Below are 19,525 nucleotides of genomic sequence, written 5' to 3' on the forward strand. Positions count from 1 at the left end.
TTTTATTTTATTTTTTGCATATTTTGTGAGTTTGTTGCTATTGTTGAAACTAGATATTTAGGTAATATATTGTATCAATACTGCATCCTGATTCTCTCATCCTACAGGGCTTGTTTTTGTTATTGTTTGCTGATTTCTTTGTTCAGTGAATTGTCTAGACTATTTCAATAATGTCTCTTTCCTTCACAATGTGCAGCCACCAATATCATTGCTCAGAGAGCAGCCTTAGGAATGTGCATAGTCACTGTGGGATGACAGTGGTTTTGGAAGACTCTCTTTGACTGTCTGTTTTTCTAATCTCCCCCTATTAAATTGTCTGCCTCTGCTGGAATCATACCTAGCATTCAGGGTCTACTAATTGCTAGATGATTGCTCTATTGTTTTTGTCAGTGCTCTAGGATATAAATGCTCCATAGTCTGATCCAATTAAATTCACTCCTTTTTGTAATGTTAGTTCTTGAGGCAAATCTTTGAACTTTGTTCTGACTCTAAAAAGGCTGTTCTTAGCTTTCCCCCTGGTCATCTCTGGTAAACTAGTTATCCTATTGTTTAGCTTATTGCTTTAATGGAGGTATCAGCTTTGTCTTAGTTGATTACCAACAAAATATCCATTGTTTTTTAGAGTGCCCTTGGACTTAATATTTCCCACAGTTTATTTCAAATAAAGTCAGTTCTTTGGGGGGAAGTTTACAAGCTCTCTGCTCTTACAGACTTCCTCTTCTCTATCTGTTCTTATTGAAAAAAGTTCTGAGTTGATGCTCCAGAACTGGGGACAACAACAGTGTCATGCTTCCCTCAGAGTGAAAGTCCTGCTTCATTAGCTGAGCAGAAGTGAGGGCTTCTGGTCTTCTTAGCTTATCCGTTCAGCATGGACAGATAAGCATGTGTGATAGGGCAAGGGAAATCAGAGTTCCAATATTCTTGGCCTTCTGTCTTGGAATAGAGCCTCTGTCCTATAAATGAGAGTGGGTAGAAGTAGAGTGTACCTGATCTCATGACTATATTACCAGGAACCTAGCTTTTGCATCTTGTAAATGAAGGGAATATGATTAATTTAGGTGGCCTTATGTTTCTGGTATCCTGTGTTACTGGGAGCTGATGGGTGAGGAGGCCCTGTTTTTTGACCCCACCAAACCAGGATGGAGCTTCCATCATGCTGAGCTAAGGGGGTTGATATGGAGGCAGAGAGTTGTAACTAAAGTTCTTACTTAAATTTAGTATATTTTCTTAAATAAACATTTTTAAACTTGCTGTTTGCTCTTAAGATGATTCCCAGAGACTGTAAAGAATTGTTTGTTCTTTAAGAAGTAATCTTTAATAGTTGTGGTTGTTTGCTGGGGAGCAGTTTCAAAGAACTCCTCACTCGGAAATTCAGGAAGTGATAGTATTTCTCTTAGGCTTTTTGTATTTACCTAAAGCAGCAATTTTTAACCTTTTTAATCTCATGGTACACATAAACTAATTACTAAAATTTTTTCACACACACAAAAGTTTTTTTGCTTGTCTGACAAAAAATAAGTTTAATTGTGGATTTACCAAAAAAATGATAATAGTAATTATCTATCCTTTTTGATCTAAAGTGACTTTTTAAAAAATCATGCACTTATACTTATATATAAGGATTTTTAGATTCAAGAATTTAACCAATCAGATGTAACCTTATTATAGGACATGACCAATAAGATGCAACTCTGTTATGTGACCTATATGTTTATGGTTCAGAACAGGGTAGTCACATCAGATGGCTATTGTTGTGTTAGCTGTTTTCATTTTTTTTTAAATCTAAGGGAAAAAAGGTCAGTGCTCCTGACTAAATAGTCAGATATTAATGCTTTAAAAATTCCTGTGGCATGCCAGTGTGTCGCGGCACCCTAGTTGAAAAATCACTGACTTACACAGTATAAGAAAATGAAGATATTTATCTGAATTAAATTTTTTTAAAAATCTTAAAGAGAAAGAGAAAGGCCTTTTGGGATTAGATTTCTGCCCAGAATCATCTAGGGTTTTTCACTGAGATTAAATTCTGAAAAACTTCTTACCTTTGCAAAATGCTTTGACTAAGCAGACTTTGGATACTCCACATTTTTTTTTTCTTTCAGCAATGTGGACATGGCACTGAAAAAGTCTTACTTAATTATTACCTCCATTTCTAAGTCCATATTTTAAGACAATCTTAGTATTCCTCTTCATTTACTTGATAGCTTGGGGCCATTCTTAATTCTCTAAGCCAGAAACTTCAAATGTATTCATTGAAGTCAGTTCATCAAACTTTATGGAGTTCTACCCTGGACAATCTATCAACATGGCTCAGGATACAGGGGGAGACTTCAATATAGATTATATGATCTGTAGTTGTAAGGAGCCATTAATTGGGAATTTACATAGCCAAGAATATGTAAATAAATTCTAGCTCTTTGCAGGTACTTGGTTAATATTGAGTTTTTTCCTAGGTAGTTGTTTTTCCACCAAGGTCAATAAAGTAGTCAGAGGTGGTGGTATTTACAATTGTCTCAATGTGAGTTACACTGGTTCTTTTAATAAAATATCCTGTAAGAATGTCCTACTGACCTCAGTGGCTGCCTAACTTCCCAGGACATCATAGGTCTTCTGTTGCCAGGCACCAAAACTTTCCTTGTTCCTTGTCTGTAACGGTGGAATAACTACATTCCATGTTATTCACTTCCATAACAATTGACTCTCCTCTTCTGTTGTTCTTTTGATCCTTATATATGATGATGTGAATGAAATTGCCTAGGAAAGCAGAAATCTAGAAATAGATATTAAAACTATGGTGGAATTAACAAAAATTATGGGAAAACTTTTCCTACTTAAACTCTCAAGTTATTTTATAAATTGTTGATACCTCTGGTTCTTTTCTGGCCACCTTCCTGTCAGTGTGAAAGATTATGAGTAACAACTAGACCTTCATGCTTGAGCTGTTTTCATTTTTTATTTTACATCATTCAAATCATTAATCTCACAAAACAACCCAAAGCTCCATTCATTCAGTAAGAAACTAAAGGTCCCCTGTGTGGCAAGCCTTATGCTAGATGCTGGTGCTTCAGAATCAATGAGATGATTTCCTTGATCTTAAAAGAATTTTATAGGCTCATGAGGGAAACAAATAAGAAACAAATAAATGTAATAATTAGTGTTCTGTGATAAAGAAGTACATACAGAATAGAAAAGACCCTAACTAAGGTTAATGCTCACTTCTGCAGGTCGATATAGGGGTCAGAAAAATCTTCACCTCAGGGAAGTGATGATTAAACTGACCCATGAAGAGAGATTCTTAAAAGACTGGATTGGGCAAGAAGTGATGAGAAAAGGCATTCCAGGCATGAGAAAGGCTTGAAGATAAAAATCCACACAAATAGACTTGTGTTAATTATCTTTTATCTTACAATTGAAAGGATGTAAACCCAAGAGAAAACTCTGTTTCCTTGATTATAATATTTTTTTATTTTTTGTATGAATTCTCCAGTTTTACAGGTCTCAACATTCTTAATAATAAGGAGCAGTGCCGTATTTATCTGACACAGAATCTGACATTCAGTAATTTCTTTAAAATGTGTTGAATGAATGAATGACAGAAATCCACTGATCATTATCCACATTAAGGGCAGTTCTTTTCCCTGTCAACCAGTTCTGAATGAACTTCATGTAATGACACCAGCCCCTGTTTCTGAGTTTCTAGCCTTTCTGCAGAAATGTCTACTACACGTTAGAGCTCCAGTGAGGGAAGGGCTGCTTCCTGAGGGTGCATGTGGCTGGCACTTTTGCTGGAAGTAGCAGAAGGGATATGCAAATTCTATATAAGTACAGATCTCTGGTAAAACTTTGGCTTATGATCTGGTGCCTAATTTTAAGAAAAATTACATACCTGATGCATACTATACAGAAGTAGGTGAAAAAATTGTAATTAAAGCAACTCTTTTCATCTTAACAAATTTTCCTCATTTCCTCCTTATTCCTTTTTTTTTTTTTAATGTGACACCTATATCTTCTAATATAGTAGGAAAGTACCAGTTTGGGTTTTTTATACTTCTTGGACTATCAACTCCTCATTTACTGGTCTTGGACCCTTAGTAATCCCCCAGTTGGCCATTTTTTTTGTTATTCCTGGGCTCTGCCCACTCTGTGGGGTATGTGGCATCTTCTAGGCTTTGGTTGAACAAGTAGGTGAAGAGAGGCTATCTTTCCCCTTTCCTGCCTGATCCAGTCAATCTCTAATGTAGACACACAAGGGTTTAAAAGTGTTTGTGGCTTTTTTCCTTCCTTCCTTCCTTCCTTCCTTCCTTCCTTCCTTCCTTCCTTCCTTCCTTCCTTCCTTCCTTCCTTCCTTCCTTCCTTCCCTGCTTCCTTTCTTTTTCTTTCTTTCTCTCTCTCTTTTGAGAAAATTCAAAGCATCTTGGCTTTAAAGCCTCAGCTATGGCACACTCAGTGGGCACAGCCTCAGTGACTACCCAGGTGTTCTGCCCTAAGGTTGGTCCCTCTCCAGGAGAAGGCCTTTGGAGGAGGCCCTTCTCTCTCCACAGGATCCATTTTCTCTCACTGACCAGCCCCCGTCCCTGGCAACCCCTACCAGTACATTTGCTCACATCTCACTCATTAACTATAATAAAGAGGGGAAACTCTAAAGTTTTAACATCCTAAGGTCAAGGGAATAAATTGCATTAGGTTGGGGTTTGTAATTCCAAATTATACAGATTCCCTTGTGAGGTCTCTTTCTTCCTCCCCTCCCCTGAACTACAGGCCAGCCCATAGAACACATGCAACTCATCTCATCTCATCTCTCTCTCTCTCTCTCTCTCTCTCTCACACACACACACACACACACACACACACACACCCCCCACTCCCCCCAAGGACTAATTGTCAGAGAAGTTACAGAATAATGCCCTAAAGAAGAAAGAGTTCGCTCCCTAACTGCCACGTAATTTGCAAGACAACACTCTCTCCAGCAGTCTGGGCATATTATTATTATGCAGAAGAATACACAGAATAATTCCCTTTCACCATTTATTCCCACCCTAGTTCTTCTCCCCATGCTATTTTAAATTGTACTCCCTGGGCTTGCTAGAAATAAGAGAAGGTCCTATTGTGGGGCAAGACACTCATCCAGGGCTTGCTCTAACAAAGAGATGCTTTGCTATTCCATTCCATTAAGAAATAGATTAACTCCTCATCTGAAAGTCCACTTTATCCTCAATTTCCAACTAGGCAGGAGGGGAGCCAATGGATTAATCTTCCCCTTGCATAATATAGGTAATTGATGATCTTTGTGCACAATAGCCAGATCACATGGTCTGACAAAGGACTTATTTTTTCTGAATCATGATTCATTTTCATCAGGTCTTACAAAAGAATAAAAATCAAGCTGGACTTAAGTTTTCTGTGGGGCATTTAACTAATCACCTTCCTGAAGAAAAGAATAATTATACAAATTCACGTAGAAAATTCAGCCAGCATGGCCATCAGAGCTTTATGAGAAATACACGAGTTAATCATGAAAAATGTTCAAGTTCTTAAGTAAACCTTTAAAAATTTTTTTTGAACATGTGGCCATGTTTCCTGGTGAGGCTGAAATTCGTCAAAGGCAGAACTGAATGTCAAATGATAATATCTGCTGAATAATTCAGGCCATCTGAACTCTGATATTTTACCTGCTTTAATGAGTATAACGAGTGCAATTAGAGAGTGTTTTCCTCACAATGCCAGACACAATGTGTTTTCACCTAATTGTGGGCCCTGTTTTCCTTCTGGTAACTTATATCTGCATGTTTGTCTGTATTCCCAGTGCCTGGCATGGCAGCCACTAGATAAATGTGGGTTGCAGTCAGTCACTGAGTAAGTTTTGATGATTATCATGGAGAAAAAAGAGATTGCAGAATAAAAATTAGACATTCCATTAAGAAAATCTGTGGTCAATCTCATTTGCAACAGATTGGAATGGGAATAAAGAAATTGTAGAACTTGGGGTTCTCTCTAATGTTATCTTTTTCTTTCTCCCCTGGCAGGGAAATGATGCTGATATGGTCGATAAGAACAAGTGCTGCACACTCTGTAACATGTCTTTTACCTCAGCGGTGGTGGCTGACTCACATTATCAAGGCAAAATCCATGCCAAAAGGTTAAAACTGTTGCTAGGAGAGAAAACTCCACTGAAGGCCACAGGTATGTGTGTGAACAGCAACCGCAGGGAGACACTGAATTAAAGCAGCGGGCCTGTTTCGTTAGTTCTGCTCCCTCTGCAGAGTGGCTGCCGGAATTGGAGCCTAATGGTAGATGTCCTTCCAAAGCAAAAGGGAGGGGCAGGGAGCCCAGCAGACCTCACTGTCATATACCATTAAATCTAATACCAGGTGCTTGTTCTCAGCCTGGCTCCTTCAAATTAGTAATTTGGCAGCTTGCAACTTCTGAAAGGTGTTTACCTTCTGCAAGATGTCTGTCATATTTATTGTATATCATGTAAGATATTATATCTATGATGCAAAGAACACTGCTCTTTCCCAGCTTCAGTCTGCATTCAGTATGGCTGATGGAGAGTGTACAGTACCTAATGGCTGCGTTCCCTGCCCAGGCCTGTAGGGTGCACCGTATCATCTGGGGGATTGGGGGAAGAGCAAGACTGGAGTTATTAAAAACACTTTTGTTTGCAGACAACGGAGTTGGTTTTTTAAAAGAAATTTTCTGTTTAGAAAAAGAAAATGTGGATATAGTGTTTTAAATATTAATCTTAAGCTCTTCTCTTTAGATGTTCAGTATTATTTGTGATAAAGTTAATAATCCATTAGGATTTATTTATTTATTGAGGTAACATTGGTTATAACATTACATAAGTTTCAGGTACTCACCACCAAAAGTCTAGTTTCCATCTATCACCACATGTTTGACTTCTTTTACCCATGTAGCCCTCCCTCTATCCCTTTCTCTGGTGGCCACTAATCTCTTGAATACATTTATGAGTTTGTTTTTTGTTTGTTTCTTTTTTTGTTTCATATTCCACATATGGGTAAAATTATATGGTTTTTGTCCTTGTTTTAATCTGACTTATTCAATTAGCATACAAGGTCAATCATGTCACAAATGACAATATTTCATCTTTTTTATGAGATGAATTCCTATCATTTTCATAGGGGATCCTATAAGTCAACCTAACTTTCACAATAAAAACTTATGTATTGACAACATTTGGCCTTCAATTAGTTGCTTAATTGAAAAAATTCTTCTGAAGTCTATCGAATCACAAAACTAAAAAAATATATACTGTTCTAATTTAATCAGGCTGGGCTATTTGGACAAGGTTTACATTATGGTACAGATGTGAAGTAGACTAGGTTATAATCCCAAGAAGTTGGGGGTGTATATCATGATGTCTACTCTTTCAAAGCAATTAAAATTTAACAGTTCATTTTATCTTGCTGTCTAATGAGTCGTGAATAAATCGTGGGTGTAATTCTTTTTTAAATGGTATTTTGGAAACTGGAGAATGTCTAAAACAATACTTGGCTTTTATCCTCAGCAGTGTTTTTCTTAAGAGAAAGATCTTCTTTTACTTAGAGAATAGCAAGGAATCTTTTCACTATATTTTTCTACTTAGCCCCACTAAAGACTATTGTTTTTGCACAGGTGGCTTTGACATTCAGACATAGGATAGGATTGTGAAACACATGAAATCTGGTGACAAGCTCAGCTTATTTGGAGGCACACTCTGTATGAGTATTTGATAGGCAGCCACATGGTTGAAACTCCTGATTCTTGCTCTTTAAAAGGTTGGATACTCACCTTGTAACCTACTCCCCTTCAAATCTCTTAAAATAGACACCGCAAAGAAATAGGCACTGGAAAATTTGTACTTGTTTTCCATGAATGAGCAACTACCCTGTTTGTTCTCTCTTCCTAAGCAGAGGATCGCTGTTAAATTAAACTTTAGAGGCAGCAATGGAAGAGGATCTAGACCTTTGTTTATCATGTTAATTAGCAAATGGAGAGTTATTATTTCTGTAAAAAAAATTACCTGGCAAAAATAGTTCTGTGAATTTAAATATATCCTCAAGATCACCAAGTACCAGTTTGTTTTCCTGAATTCGAATATCCTCAGAGCTGTAAATATAACTTGGGTGTAATTTATTAGTTGCCATCCATAGTCCAAAGGAAAAATCAAAAGCATTTAAGCTGAAATCTTTATGTAGTGACTTCTCCTTTGTGTCCACAGATCTGGCCCAGTCCTCACTGTGACAGAAGTCAGGTTGATGGGTAGGCAAGAAGGGAATGGGGATGGGGTGGGGGAAGTAGCACCAATTGTGTTAGGGGCTGGGAGAAACAGATTCTAGTTTCCTCATACCAGCATCCCTCTTTCTCAACTAGCGCAGGTTCCCAGGCTGCACATCAGTGCTCTGTAGTTCATCCTCTCATCCATTCTCCTCTAAAGCTGCTTTGAGCAGGAAAAAATCTTGAGAAGTGGCAAATCATACAGAATTGAAGGGCCTGGGAAGTGAAATTGGTCCCTGGGCTTGGCTTAGTGTCAACTGGACTGCTGGCAGGGAGCAAAGGAAGCAATATATCCTGCTAATATATCGTTAGATAAAAGTATAAGCAGAGGGTAGGAATAGGGAGGTGTGGCATAGGATAAAGGTTTGAGGGCTTGATAGTGAGGTGGAACCTAGCAATGGAGAGTCTGGGTGCAGAGACTTAAGCAGGGTACTGGCATCAGGAAAGTCTGGCAGGTGGTAGGAGGTCCCAGCTGCAGCCCTGGGGTTCTAGGAATAGGAAGGTCTGGTAAAAGCGTGGCAGGGCATCATCATTAAGACAAGAGTACTGGACTGGTCATGAAGTATAATGAACAAATCAGGAGCCTGGTTCCCAGGCCTAGGATATAAGTGGAGGCTTGGTCTCAAGCACAAATTCAGTTACTACAGGTACAGGATAGGGACCAAGAGGCATCAGAAAAGGATGCCCAGGCCACGGGCCTCCTGAGTTATCAGGTGCAGCCCCTTCAGCTCCTTGACTAGAGTCAGTACTGCCTGCCATTATTCTTGCTGCCTACGGCCAAGCCCATCAGCAGTTCCTAAAGGACTTCACCCTCCATGCTGCGGCTGTCCTGTGCACATCCAGGAATGGCTCTGCCTGATCAACCAGGTTGGCTTCAAATTACTTCTGTAATGAAAACAAAGGGGAAAAAAAGGAACATATAAAACCCAAGAAAGTGAATCAAGATGCCAGAGAGAAGTAATTCTCCTGCTCCAGTGTGCTGCTTAAGCTGCCCCTCCATGAATAATAGGCTCTTGAACTGTAGTGATTTCTGGGTAGGAATAATTGAAGCATGACTCATTGCTTCTCCTAGCTATTCCATCTGATGAAGGTGAGCAATTGGTACCTGTGAATCATTACCTTTCCTCCTACGCAGGATGCACTGGGCTCAAGCATCCTCTGGGCATCCTGCAGAATTCATTGTCATTTGAGTTGCCTTCTCCAGATGGGTGCATGTTTACTAGCATTTCTGAAATGCTTGGCAGAGCCACTGGAACAAAAACTAGTTTCAATTCTTGGCTAGTGTTTTTCAGAGTCTCTCTTCTAGTTCATGCCATTCTAGATCTTTCTGCAAAATGAGAGCATGAGGAGTACTTTACACCCACCGTGTTCTTTCAGGGTCAGCAGACCTCAGCATGGAGCTGGTGCCCAGACCAGATGTGGAAGTGAGGTTGCTGTAGTCATGTCATTTGCGACTCTGTGAGGAGCATTTAGGGGAGGCTCAGAGGACAGAAGGGCATGCAAATCCTCTCATTGGTGGAAGAGTAGAAGAAGTAGGGGTTATTAAGCATGGAAAAATGATTACTCAAGGGTAAGTTTTTTGGAAGGCTGTCCTAAGAAAGAAAGATTCATGTTGTGTGTGTGTATATGTGTGTGCATTTGGGAGGTTGGATGCATCAGATTTAGACAGTGAGTGAGTAGAAAATTAGGGAGTTAAGTCTGAGCTCAAGATAAGGGAGAGTTTATTAATATTCAGAGATACTTAAAGGTAAAATGTTTGGCTGTGGGAGCTGTTGAAGCAGACACTGGCTAATCACTTGGCAGGGCATTTTCTCAGGGTGTTCCAACTTAATGACATTAGCCTGGATGACATAAGTCCTTCTTTCCCTGAGAGTCCCAGCCAGAATCTACAGGCTTGACCCACTGACATAAAATAGCAGAAAGAACAGTGGCCTGGATGTCAGGAGACAGGAACCCAGGCTCTGGCTCTGCCTCATTATGTATTCTTTAGTTGCTCCATTATCTTTTTCAACCTCAGATTTCTCATCTGTCATTTAATTCTAATGGTGGATGAGTTTATCTCACTGACCCTTACACAGAGCAAATAACAGATTTAAGAGTTCATTGAGAAGTAGAAGATGCTGTGAGCATTTAATAAGTGAGTGATACGGGATATGATTCCTTTCCTCTATCGGAGCCTCTGACTCTCTGATTAACATGGGACTGTTGAAACACCATCTTGGGACTATCACACAGAGACATTATGTTGTGTCTCCTTGAAGATGAACTTCCCTGGGCTAAGTCCTATGAACTGAGGCAGGGCCTGGCACTGGAGCTGCCCATGAGAGAGATGCAGTGCTGGCGGGCATGGGGAGCATGGGCCGGTGGTGGCACGGAGTTGAGGAGACAAACAGGCTCTGACATTAAGGAAACCTTTCAGGAAGGAGAGGCTCAGCCACCACCATGGGGGCAGGACCATGGACCCGGGCCCAGGGCCTGGCACGTAGAGTCAATAGTAAGTCATTTCCAAGAAAAACTCAAGTTCTCTAGAGGACAAAACAAGGAACCAGACATGAGAATGAGGGCCCAGGAAAGATTATCAATCTCAGGAATTTGGAAGAGGCTCTGTTATCAAAGCAGAAACACAAAGTGATAAAAGAGCTAGAAGCTTGATGCTAAACCGTAGAGATCAGGCTGCTGCAGCCTTGCTCACTCAAGGCTTGGGTTGGTCTGAGAGGCCCCTCCCAGGGAGCTGGCTCTGGGTAAAGGGGAGTGCTCCCAGCGGAGTGGATTGGAGGAGCAATCAGACAGACACTGGAGGTTGGGCACTCTATGGTGTTTTTTCTGGGCTCCTGTGCACTAAGCTGTGGGTTTTTCCCAAGTGGCTGCCTGGCTGGTCTATAAGGAGATACATTAGGTCTGCCTTTGAAGGAGCACCAAAGACAAGAGCGCTGACAGTAGGGAACCAAATAGTGATATCCACAAATCTCCACATCCCAGAACCTGTGAATATATGTTTCATGGCAAGAAGGAATTAAGGTCATACATGGAATTAAGGTTCCTGATCTCTAAAATAGTAATATACTAAAACTGTGCTATGTTAAACCACCAAACTGGTAGTAATTTGTTACAGCAGCCATGGGAAACTAATACACACCTTGGGGAACCTCAAATTCAACTTAGGGAACACTGACATAACTTGTCAGGGACTTGCCTTAGAGGCAGGAAGTATCTTTGTATCAGGATCTTATTCCTCAAATATAACTTATTATTATACTGCACAAAATGTCTGGTGTCTGTTTTCTATGATATCAAGACATGTTATTCTTCCTAGCATACAAGGAACTGCACAAGTTAGCTCCTGTATGTGGTGAACCTTATTTCCTCTGTCTTCTTAACACACGCTCTCAAGTGCTCTGTACCATTAGCCCCTGTACCTTTCCAGCTGCTGTCCTACATCCAAGATGCCCTTTCTTCCTCCTGTCATGAATCTAAACACCTTCCATCCTCCAAGGTTTGGTTCAAGTGTCCATCAATCTCTGGAGTCTCTCCTGGCTACTAGAAATTACAGTTAATAAAATCCCTACAAGCATATCTGGGCCCCAGTTTTTGTTATCTGAGGATTTCATTTGCCTGAACCTCCTTTTCCTAATCAACACAATGAGCATAGTGCTGTTACTCATATCAAAGGATTTCCATGATGGTTTTACTGGCTGATTAATACATGCAAAGTCTTTATCATAGTGCCCCATAGTGAGAGTTCAGTAAATGTTAGCTTGGTCCACTCAAGAAATGAAGCTACTTTATTTACTCTGCTCTATATAATTTTTCTCTTAAAATACTGTATTGCCTATTGTACGAGGCTCCTTCCACTGGGTGGGTCTACTTTACCACTTGGTCTGTAAGTGCTCCTCAGAGAGGAGCCACACCTCCATACTTACTCTGTCTTCTGCCACATTCCTGTACACAAGCCTGACTGCCATGTTCTTCCTCACAGATAGTGACAGAAAAATGTAACCTGCTGTTCAGTTCCTGCTTAGGACAAGAATGAGTGTAGAAATATAGCACAGGGTACAAGGTCACAGAAACCTTGGGAAGAAGAAGAATCAAACAGCCATGGAAAGCCGCCAAATGAGATGTTAATCCAGTGTGACTGAGCAGAGAGGGGAGCCAGGTAGCAGCTAATAAGAGTGAGCAGGAGACCAGGTTTGTGCAGAGATTAAGGTGGAGGATGGGAGGAATGGTCTGAGGGCCTGAGAGGCTTCGCGCTGTGTGCTGGGGGCTGTGGATGTGTGGTAGTGGGGAGCCATCAAGGTGTTGGCCTGGACATTAGGGTGTGGATGAGCTGATACCAGAAAACATAGGAGGAAGAAACATGGTCAATGCAGAGGCTTAGGGTGAGGGCAGAGACAATCACCCTAAGAGCAAAGTAGGATAAGAGTGAGAGAAAATCAGAAGTTGGGGAGGGAAGCTGAGTCAGGAATCCAAGAGGCATTGGGTTTGTTAGATGGGAGCAGGGCAGAGCAAACTCTGAGCTGGGTATTCTGCCTAATTCATTATTATCTTTGTGGCCTCAACTGCCCCCTCCTCATGTGATGCTGTACAGCTTCTCATTTCTCACCCCAAGCTCAACAGATGCTTGCCCCTGCCTCACTGGTGCCTCCAGCAGTGGTGCAGGAAGTCTGGTCTGGCTCTAAGCAGAGCTCCTCATTGAGTGGACACTCAACCAGCTCGTCCCACCAGACTCTCTGGCCACAGCTTGTTCACACTGCCCACAGCATGGCACCCCATTGACAGCTGACCTACTAGCAAAGCTGGAATTCTAGGGCAGAAAGTATCCCCTGTCAGGGATAGATGTAGCTTTTAAATTCCCTCATCTTGTACCTGCCTTAAGAGAGTTCATAACCTGGAGATTTTATTTCATTATTTTCTTAGCTCAGTTTCTCTCAACAAACATTCTATGTCCTGGGAATATAAAGGTAGATAAGAAACCCTTGCCCTTGTCAGGTTTACCATGTAGAAGGAGGGAACATATGCACCTGACTACGATATGCAGCACCATGAAGATCTACCAAATGCAAGAGAGTATTGAAGACTGTTAAAATAATTGCACCTGGAAAGTTCAGAGATGAATTTATGAAGATAGTCAATTAAGTAAGGCCTTAATAACTATATAACCTATGGGGATTTGTTAGGGAGAGTTCTCAATTTGTCATAGGAATCCTATACTAGAGCAAGGTTTCTAATGTCAATAGTATTGACATCTTTGACTGGATAATTCTTGGTTAGGAGTGGGGGCTGTCTTGTGCATCTCGTGATGGTTAGCAGTAACTCTGGCCTCTACTCATTAGATGTCAAAAGAAGCCCTCTAGGTGTAATGATAAAAAAAGTTTCCAGACATTATCAAATATTTCCTGGAGGGCAAAGTTGACCCCACTTGAGAACAAGTGATCTGGAACAAGACTTAACAAAATGGGGCCTGCTGCTGTCTGTTTGGTAAGTCTGTGGGCCAAAATTGTTTTAATGTTTTTAAATGGTTAAAAAATTAAAAGAGGAATATTTTGTGGCACGTGGCAAATGTACAAAATTCATACTTCAGCATCCATAAATAAAGTTTTACGGGAACGCTGCTGTGCTGATTCGTTTGTGTTCCATTTAGGCTGGTTTTGTGTTACGATGGCAGAGTTGAGTAGTCATGGCAGGGACCGTCAAGTCCACAAAGCCTAATATGTTTGCCGCATGGTCCTTTATATAAAAGGTTGGCTGACCCCTGATCTCGATAATGAACGATGTCGAGGGAGAGGCAGCAAGGGGAGGATGGTGGTGGTATGGGTGTGCGTATAAAATGAAAGCATTTTCCTGGGCCATGCACCTTTGAGAAGCTGGGGAGGCACTGAGGTAGGGTTGGTGTACAGATGAGACTGAGAGCAGAGGGAAGTTAGAAAGATGTACCTTGAGGAGGTACCTCAAGAGAAGAGAATGTGGAAAACCCGGTGGCTCTACTTTGTTAAGAATGCAGAAGCCCTCCAGAGAAGATGTAAGGCTTGAGTGATAGCAAATGCCTCCAGTAGGCCTAAAATTCAAAACATTTATGAAAACTAAATAGAGAAAACTATAACTGGATTTTGCCATAATCTTAATATGCTTTTATCTCCTGATTTTTAAATCTTATTTGAAATCTGAACTCCAATCTGTATTAGTTTCCTGGGGCTGTGGCAATAAATTCTCATAAACTGTGTTGCTAAAAGCAATAGAAATCTCCTCTTTCTCAGTTCTGGAGGCTGGAAGTCTGAGATCAAGGTGTGGGAAGGGCCAGGCTCCTTCTCAAGGCTCTAGGGAAGAACTCTTCCTGGGTCTTCCTACCTTCTGGGGGCTCCCACCTTGGCATCCTATTCTGCCACTTCAGTCTCTGCTTCTGTCAGCATTGTCCTTCTTTCCTGTGTATCAGTGTGTCCTCTTCCTCTACTTAGAAAGGCACCAGTTACTCGCTTCAGGGCCTAACTTAATCCACTGTGACTCATCTTCACTTAAGTAATTACATCCGCAGAGACCCTATTTCCAAGTAAGTTCATATTGTGAAATTTAGATTGGACATATATTTTGGGGGGATATTTTTCAACACAGGATACAAACCACCTTTGTTTAACAGATTGCAACTGACAAAGATCACGGACCTCAATATAATACTGGCTAGTGATTTTTCCCCTTTACTTTTTTCGATAAACCCACATGAACTAGATAGCTGGAATAAGAATGAGACTGAACTCTTACTCAAAATCCTGAAGAACATCCTAAAAGAAAACTTCATATAACTGTCCTTAAATTTTTTTCTTGAAGAAAATATAGATTACTTAAAAGAAATTTGAGGTGTAGAAAAGGAAAGCTTTAAACTATGGATAGTCCCCATTGTGTGTCATTAATCAAAAGGAAATGTAAGATTACCCATAATCTAAATGGTTGGCTATTATATTTATGATTAACAAGAAAATTTGTTTGTGGCAGAGACATTGCTCATCTGAAACCCATTTGCTGTCTACACTTCCCAGACTTTCAATTTATTGTGATTCGATGTAATTTGCATTATTTTAAGACTAGACTAAAAGATAGAGGAGGGCCATTTAACCTACGTTAGATTTTGCAAGAAAAGAAACATGGCTTTATTGTGATATTTTGGTGGTGTTTCTTATTGCAGTATAGTATAATCTATCCTAGTTGAAACATTGTCCCTTAAAATTACTGCTTTGCATGTAAACTTTTATGAATACATCTATTATTCTCAGCAAAACTGCATATTGAGCACTCTCTTTTATGTAATTCCCTTTTCTTTCAGTTTTGACCCTTAAGAGTTTGAACTTGCCATAGTGGTGTGCATATCTTAGCAGCACTAGAAGATGGATAGAGAGCAGCTCTGAGGTGTGCTGCTAAGATATCACAGCATCACTTCTCTGTTGGGGACTGCGCATAGAACACTTCATGGTGCATAGTAGGCATTTAATAAATATTTCTTGGATGAGTGAAAATTGGAAGTGTGCCTTAGAATAATGACAGACATTTACATATCTATAGCTTTATTTTCAAATTAAATTACGTTGGTTATTTAAATTTCATTTAAATATGATGATCAAAGATAGTTGTTTTTGATTTTTATAAGACATGTCACGCCTGTCCACTTGCTTGACTTAAAAAAACACTCCTTTTCTCCTGATAAAATAAGTGGGTTTAAAACATAGGCTCTAAAACCAGACTCAATTTGAAATTCTGGATATATCTGTGTGAATGAACCTTGACAAGTAATTTTAACTCCTCCCCCCTCAATTTCATATTTTAAAATTATGGTATATTTACAATGCATACTTATTATAATAAAGGAGACAATATAAGTATAATACTTAATAGAGTACCTTCCACATGATTAAGGGTTGAATGAATATATTATTATATGTAAATATATGCAGATATACACATACATACACACCGTTGATCCTCGTTATTGGCAGATTCTGTATTTGTGAATTTACCTACTCCCTACAATTTATTTGTAACCACAAAAGTAATACTCATGGCACTGTAGTGGTCATTTGCAGCCATGTGCAAAGTGGTAAAAACTTTGAGTGGCTCCATATGCATGTTCTCACCCGAGGCTGACAAGGCCACACTCTGTCCTTTCATTTCAGCTCTCATATTGCAAAGTGCCCTTTTTGCAATCTAGTTAATGTCAGGTTTTATGCATTTTGGTGCTATTTGTTGGTGATTTTGCCATTTAACATGGCTCCCGAGGATAGGGCTGAAGTGCTATCTAGTGCTCCTAAGTTCCAAGAAGGCTGTGATGTGCGTTATGATGAAAATAAGCTTCATCCAGACAGGAGTTGGAGCGTTGCTGGCTTTCATTCAAATATATGCACGGTCCGGCAGAAGTAAGGTCTTCTTGAGTGTGGCTGCTGGGGTAATAATATGGGTATGATAATTTATAGCTTTAATTTTAACATCTCATCTAAAATGTCATACGGTGTGCTTAACTGTCATATTGCTATGTTACAGAATTACATGTACAAAGGGTGTTATCTTTGTTGGATCCTATATATTGAATGTTAATGAATCAAACATACATGTACATTACATAAAGTGTCTTTAAACAGAAGCACATATAAAACATGGTTTAATGTTGATCAGTTGATTAAAATGTGGTGACCACAGGCTCACAGGAACCTAAACCTTGAATTTCTCCAAGAGCAATTAGGTTCAGTATTTGCTATTTGTGTTCTTGGAGACTTAATAGAACATAACTACCATGAATAAGAACAATTAACTGTCTACACAGCAAAAGTAACTTTATATTTATTACATTTATAAAAAAAAATAAGTTTTGCCCTGTCTGGCATGGCTCAGTGGATTGAGTGACGGCCTGCAAACCAAAGGGTCACTGGTTTGATTCCCAGTCAGGGCACATGCCTGGGTTGCAGGCCAGGTCCCCAGTAGGGGTGCATGAGAGGCAACCACACATTAATGTTCCTCTCCCTCTCTTTCTCCCTTCCTTCCCCTCTGTCTAAAAATAAATAAATAAAATCCTAAAAAATAAAATAAAAATAAAAAATAAGTTTCAAAAAGTCTGTCTTTCAACAATGAAATAAAAATACATAATGTTTTAAAGATCCTGCAATGTGGTAAAACTGTAGTTGGTATACTGAATGTAACTTAATAATAAAATCAATGATCATAACTGATAATTATAATATGGTATCAGAAGCATCACACTTATTGTTTCATTTAATCATCGTAACAAACACAAAGTATAAAGTGTTATCTATTTTACTGAAGAGAAACTGAGAACCTACAGGGTAAAGTAACTTGCTTGGTATTACATAGTCAAATATATAATTGGAGCTTAAATCCAGGACTTTGGATTGCACGTCCCAGGACCTTGCCAGATCTCTAGATGATGATAAATAACGTTTCATAAAATGACCTACAGCTTTTTGCTTGCCTAATTAACAGCACAGTTCAAAGCCCAAGGTTCTCACAAATATCACTGTAAGTAATAAAACAACAAAGACAGATATTTATAAAAATTCAGTGAAGCATTTATCATTGTAGGAATAGTGAACAATGTGGAAAAAAGGACAGATAAGCAATGATCTTGTCAATTCCACCTGTCTTGTGTGTAAGTGTGTTTATTGTATATTTCTCTTTCAAAATCTTGTTGGTTTTCCTCTTTCCCTCCTTCAGAAGATGAAAGAGACAGAGCTTCAGAATTTATTTTCTATAAATTTCTACGCCAGACAGAATGGCTTATGTGAATTTTCTGTTGAATGAATAGAGATCAGGATGTTCTAGAGCTATTTGAATGTTACATAAATTCAAATTTTGAATAACACATGCACTTCTGGTTCAATCAGCACCTTGTATTGGCATATAAGATTTTATATACCATCACAGTTCTAGCATCTGAATCAGGTTATTTGGTTTGCCTGGCATAACCTGTCTAGAAACTTGTTTTAATAGATGCAGACAATAGTTTATCAAACAGGTAGCTTTTCATAGCAGTGCATTTTCTTTTACATCAGGAAAGTTGGCCTGTTCCAGGGTGCCATCTCTAAATCAATGCATTTGTTCTGGCGATGCCTTTGGCTTTAACATGCTTACAAACACAACAAGCGATAGATTCATAGAATTACAAAGCTGGAAGGTGCTTACCAATCATTATTTCGATCATCTCATTTTCCCAGTGAGGAAACTGCAGCCTAGAGAGGTGAAATCATTGGCCCATAGTGATACAACTGGCTGGTGGCAATGAGGCCTCTCTTGCAGTAATCCTTCCATGGGGTCATGCTGTCTAAAGAAACCACATCAGTCAGGCCATTGACTACTCTGCAGTGAACATAACTAAATGAATTAGCAATGTGAGGTGAACTTAAATTCTTTTGGTCACTACTTTTGTACAGTAGATCATAAGAGGCTCGGAACCATGATCAGATCAAGGCTACTGTCTTATTTTATATTTGCTGATCAATAAAACAAAAGATTGATGACTGGATAGAATTAAGTATTTTTTAACAATAAGAATACTACCTAGGTGATTTTCACAAATCCTTTTAAATACCATAAACTCACTTTTCTTTTTTGGATGATCAAAGAATTGTATGAGACAGTTGATGTTTTCAGCAGGCTTTATGATGTGCTTATACCTTTATTCCAGAAAGTATACATTTTTATGAAGGAATATAGTAGAACAATAAAATAATCAATTTCCTGCACTTACTCTGAAGCTGTCAATAGGAGCTGTACTTAGGACTTGGAATCCATACACAGAATGTATTGCTATTCTGAAAAAACTCAGTGAGAGATTTTCTGGCAATAATTCTTGTCATCTAGTAAATATAAGAACCTTAAAACTGTCTAGTCTATAAAATTGAGAAGGCACTTGTAAAGTAAACATTCTACCTAAAATAATTGGTAGTAAATTTCCTAAAGTATAGTTTCATCTTTTGAAATATCCATACAAACAACAGCCTCAAAAACTTGCTTAATGCTCAGCTGGGTTTCTTTAATAATCAGTTGCAATAAGTAGTTATTACTGGTTAGCTCTTAAGTTCAATAAATATCATATTTCTATATATTTTTGAAATCAACTTAAATTACTTCTGTCCTCCAGCCCTGAAGATTGGTTAGAAGGCCAGTTTCAGTCATTCTTTGGGTACCCTCTCCATATTTTGGGTCACACAGGGGCCTAGAGGCATTAGGTATCCTTAAAGAAACCTCTCAGCCCATAGACTCT

The 19,525-nt window shown here is 39.3% G+C and overlaps 1 protein-coding gene across 1 annotated transcript in view; it reads left to right on the forward strand.

The window, feature by feature from the left end:
- Positions 1-19,525, forward strand: part of ZMAT4 (zinc finger matrin-type 4) — a 217,311-nt gene that overhangs the window by 115,667 nt on the left and 82,119 nt on the right. Inside the window, exon 3 of the mRNA XM_054565983.1 lies at positions 6,021-6,177. Coding sequence (XP_054421958.1) covers positions 6,021-6,177 — 157 coding nt within the window. The remainder of the gene's footprint in view (positions 1-6,020; positions 6,178-19,525) is intronic.

Source organism: Pteronotus mesoamericanus, unplaced genomic scaffold (genome assembly GCF_021234165.1).
Source record: "Pteronotus mesoamericanus isolate MK-2021 breed Mesoamerican mustached bat unplaced genomic scaffold, CSHL_Meso_final contig_169, whole genome shotgun sequence".
NCBI lineage: Eukaryota > Metazoa > Chordata > Mammalia > Chiroptera > Mormoopidae > Pteronotus > Pteronotus mesoamericanus.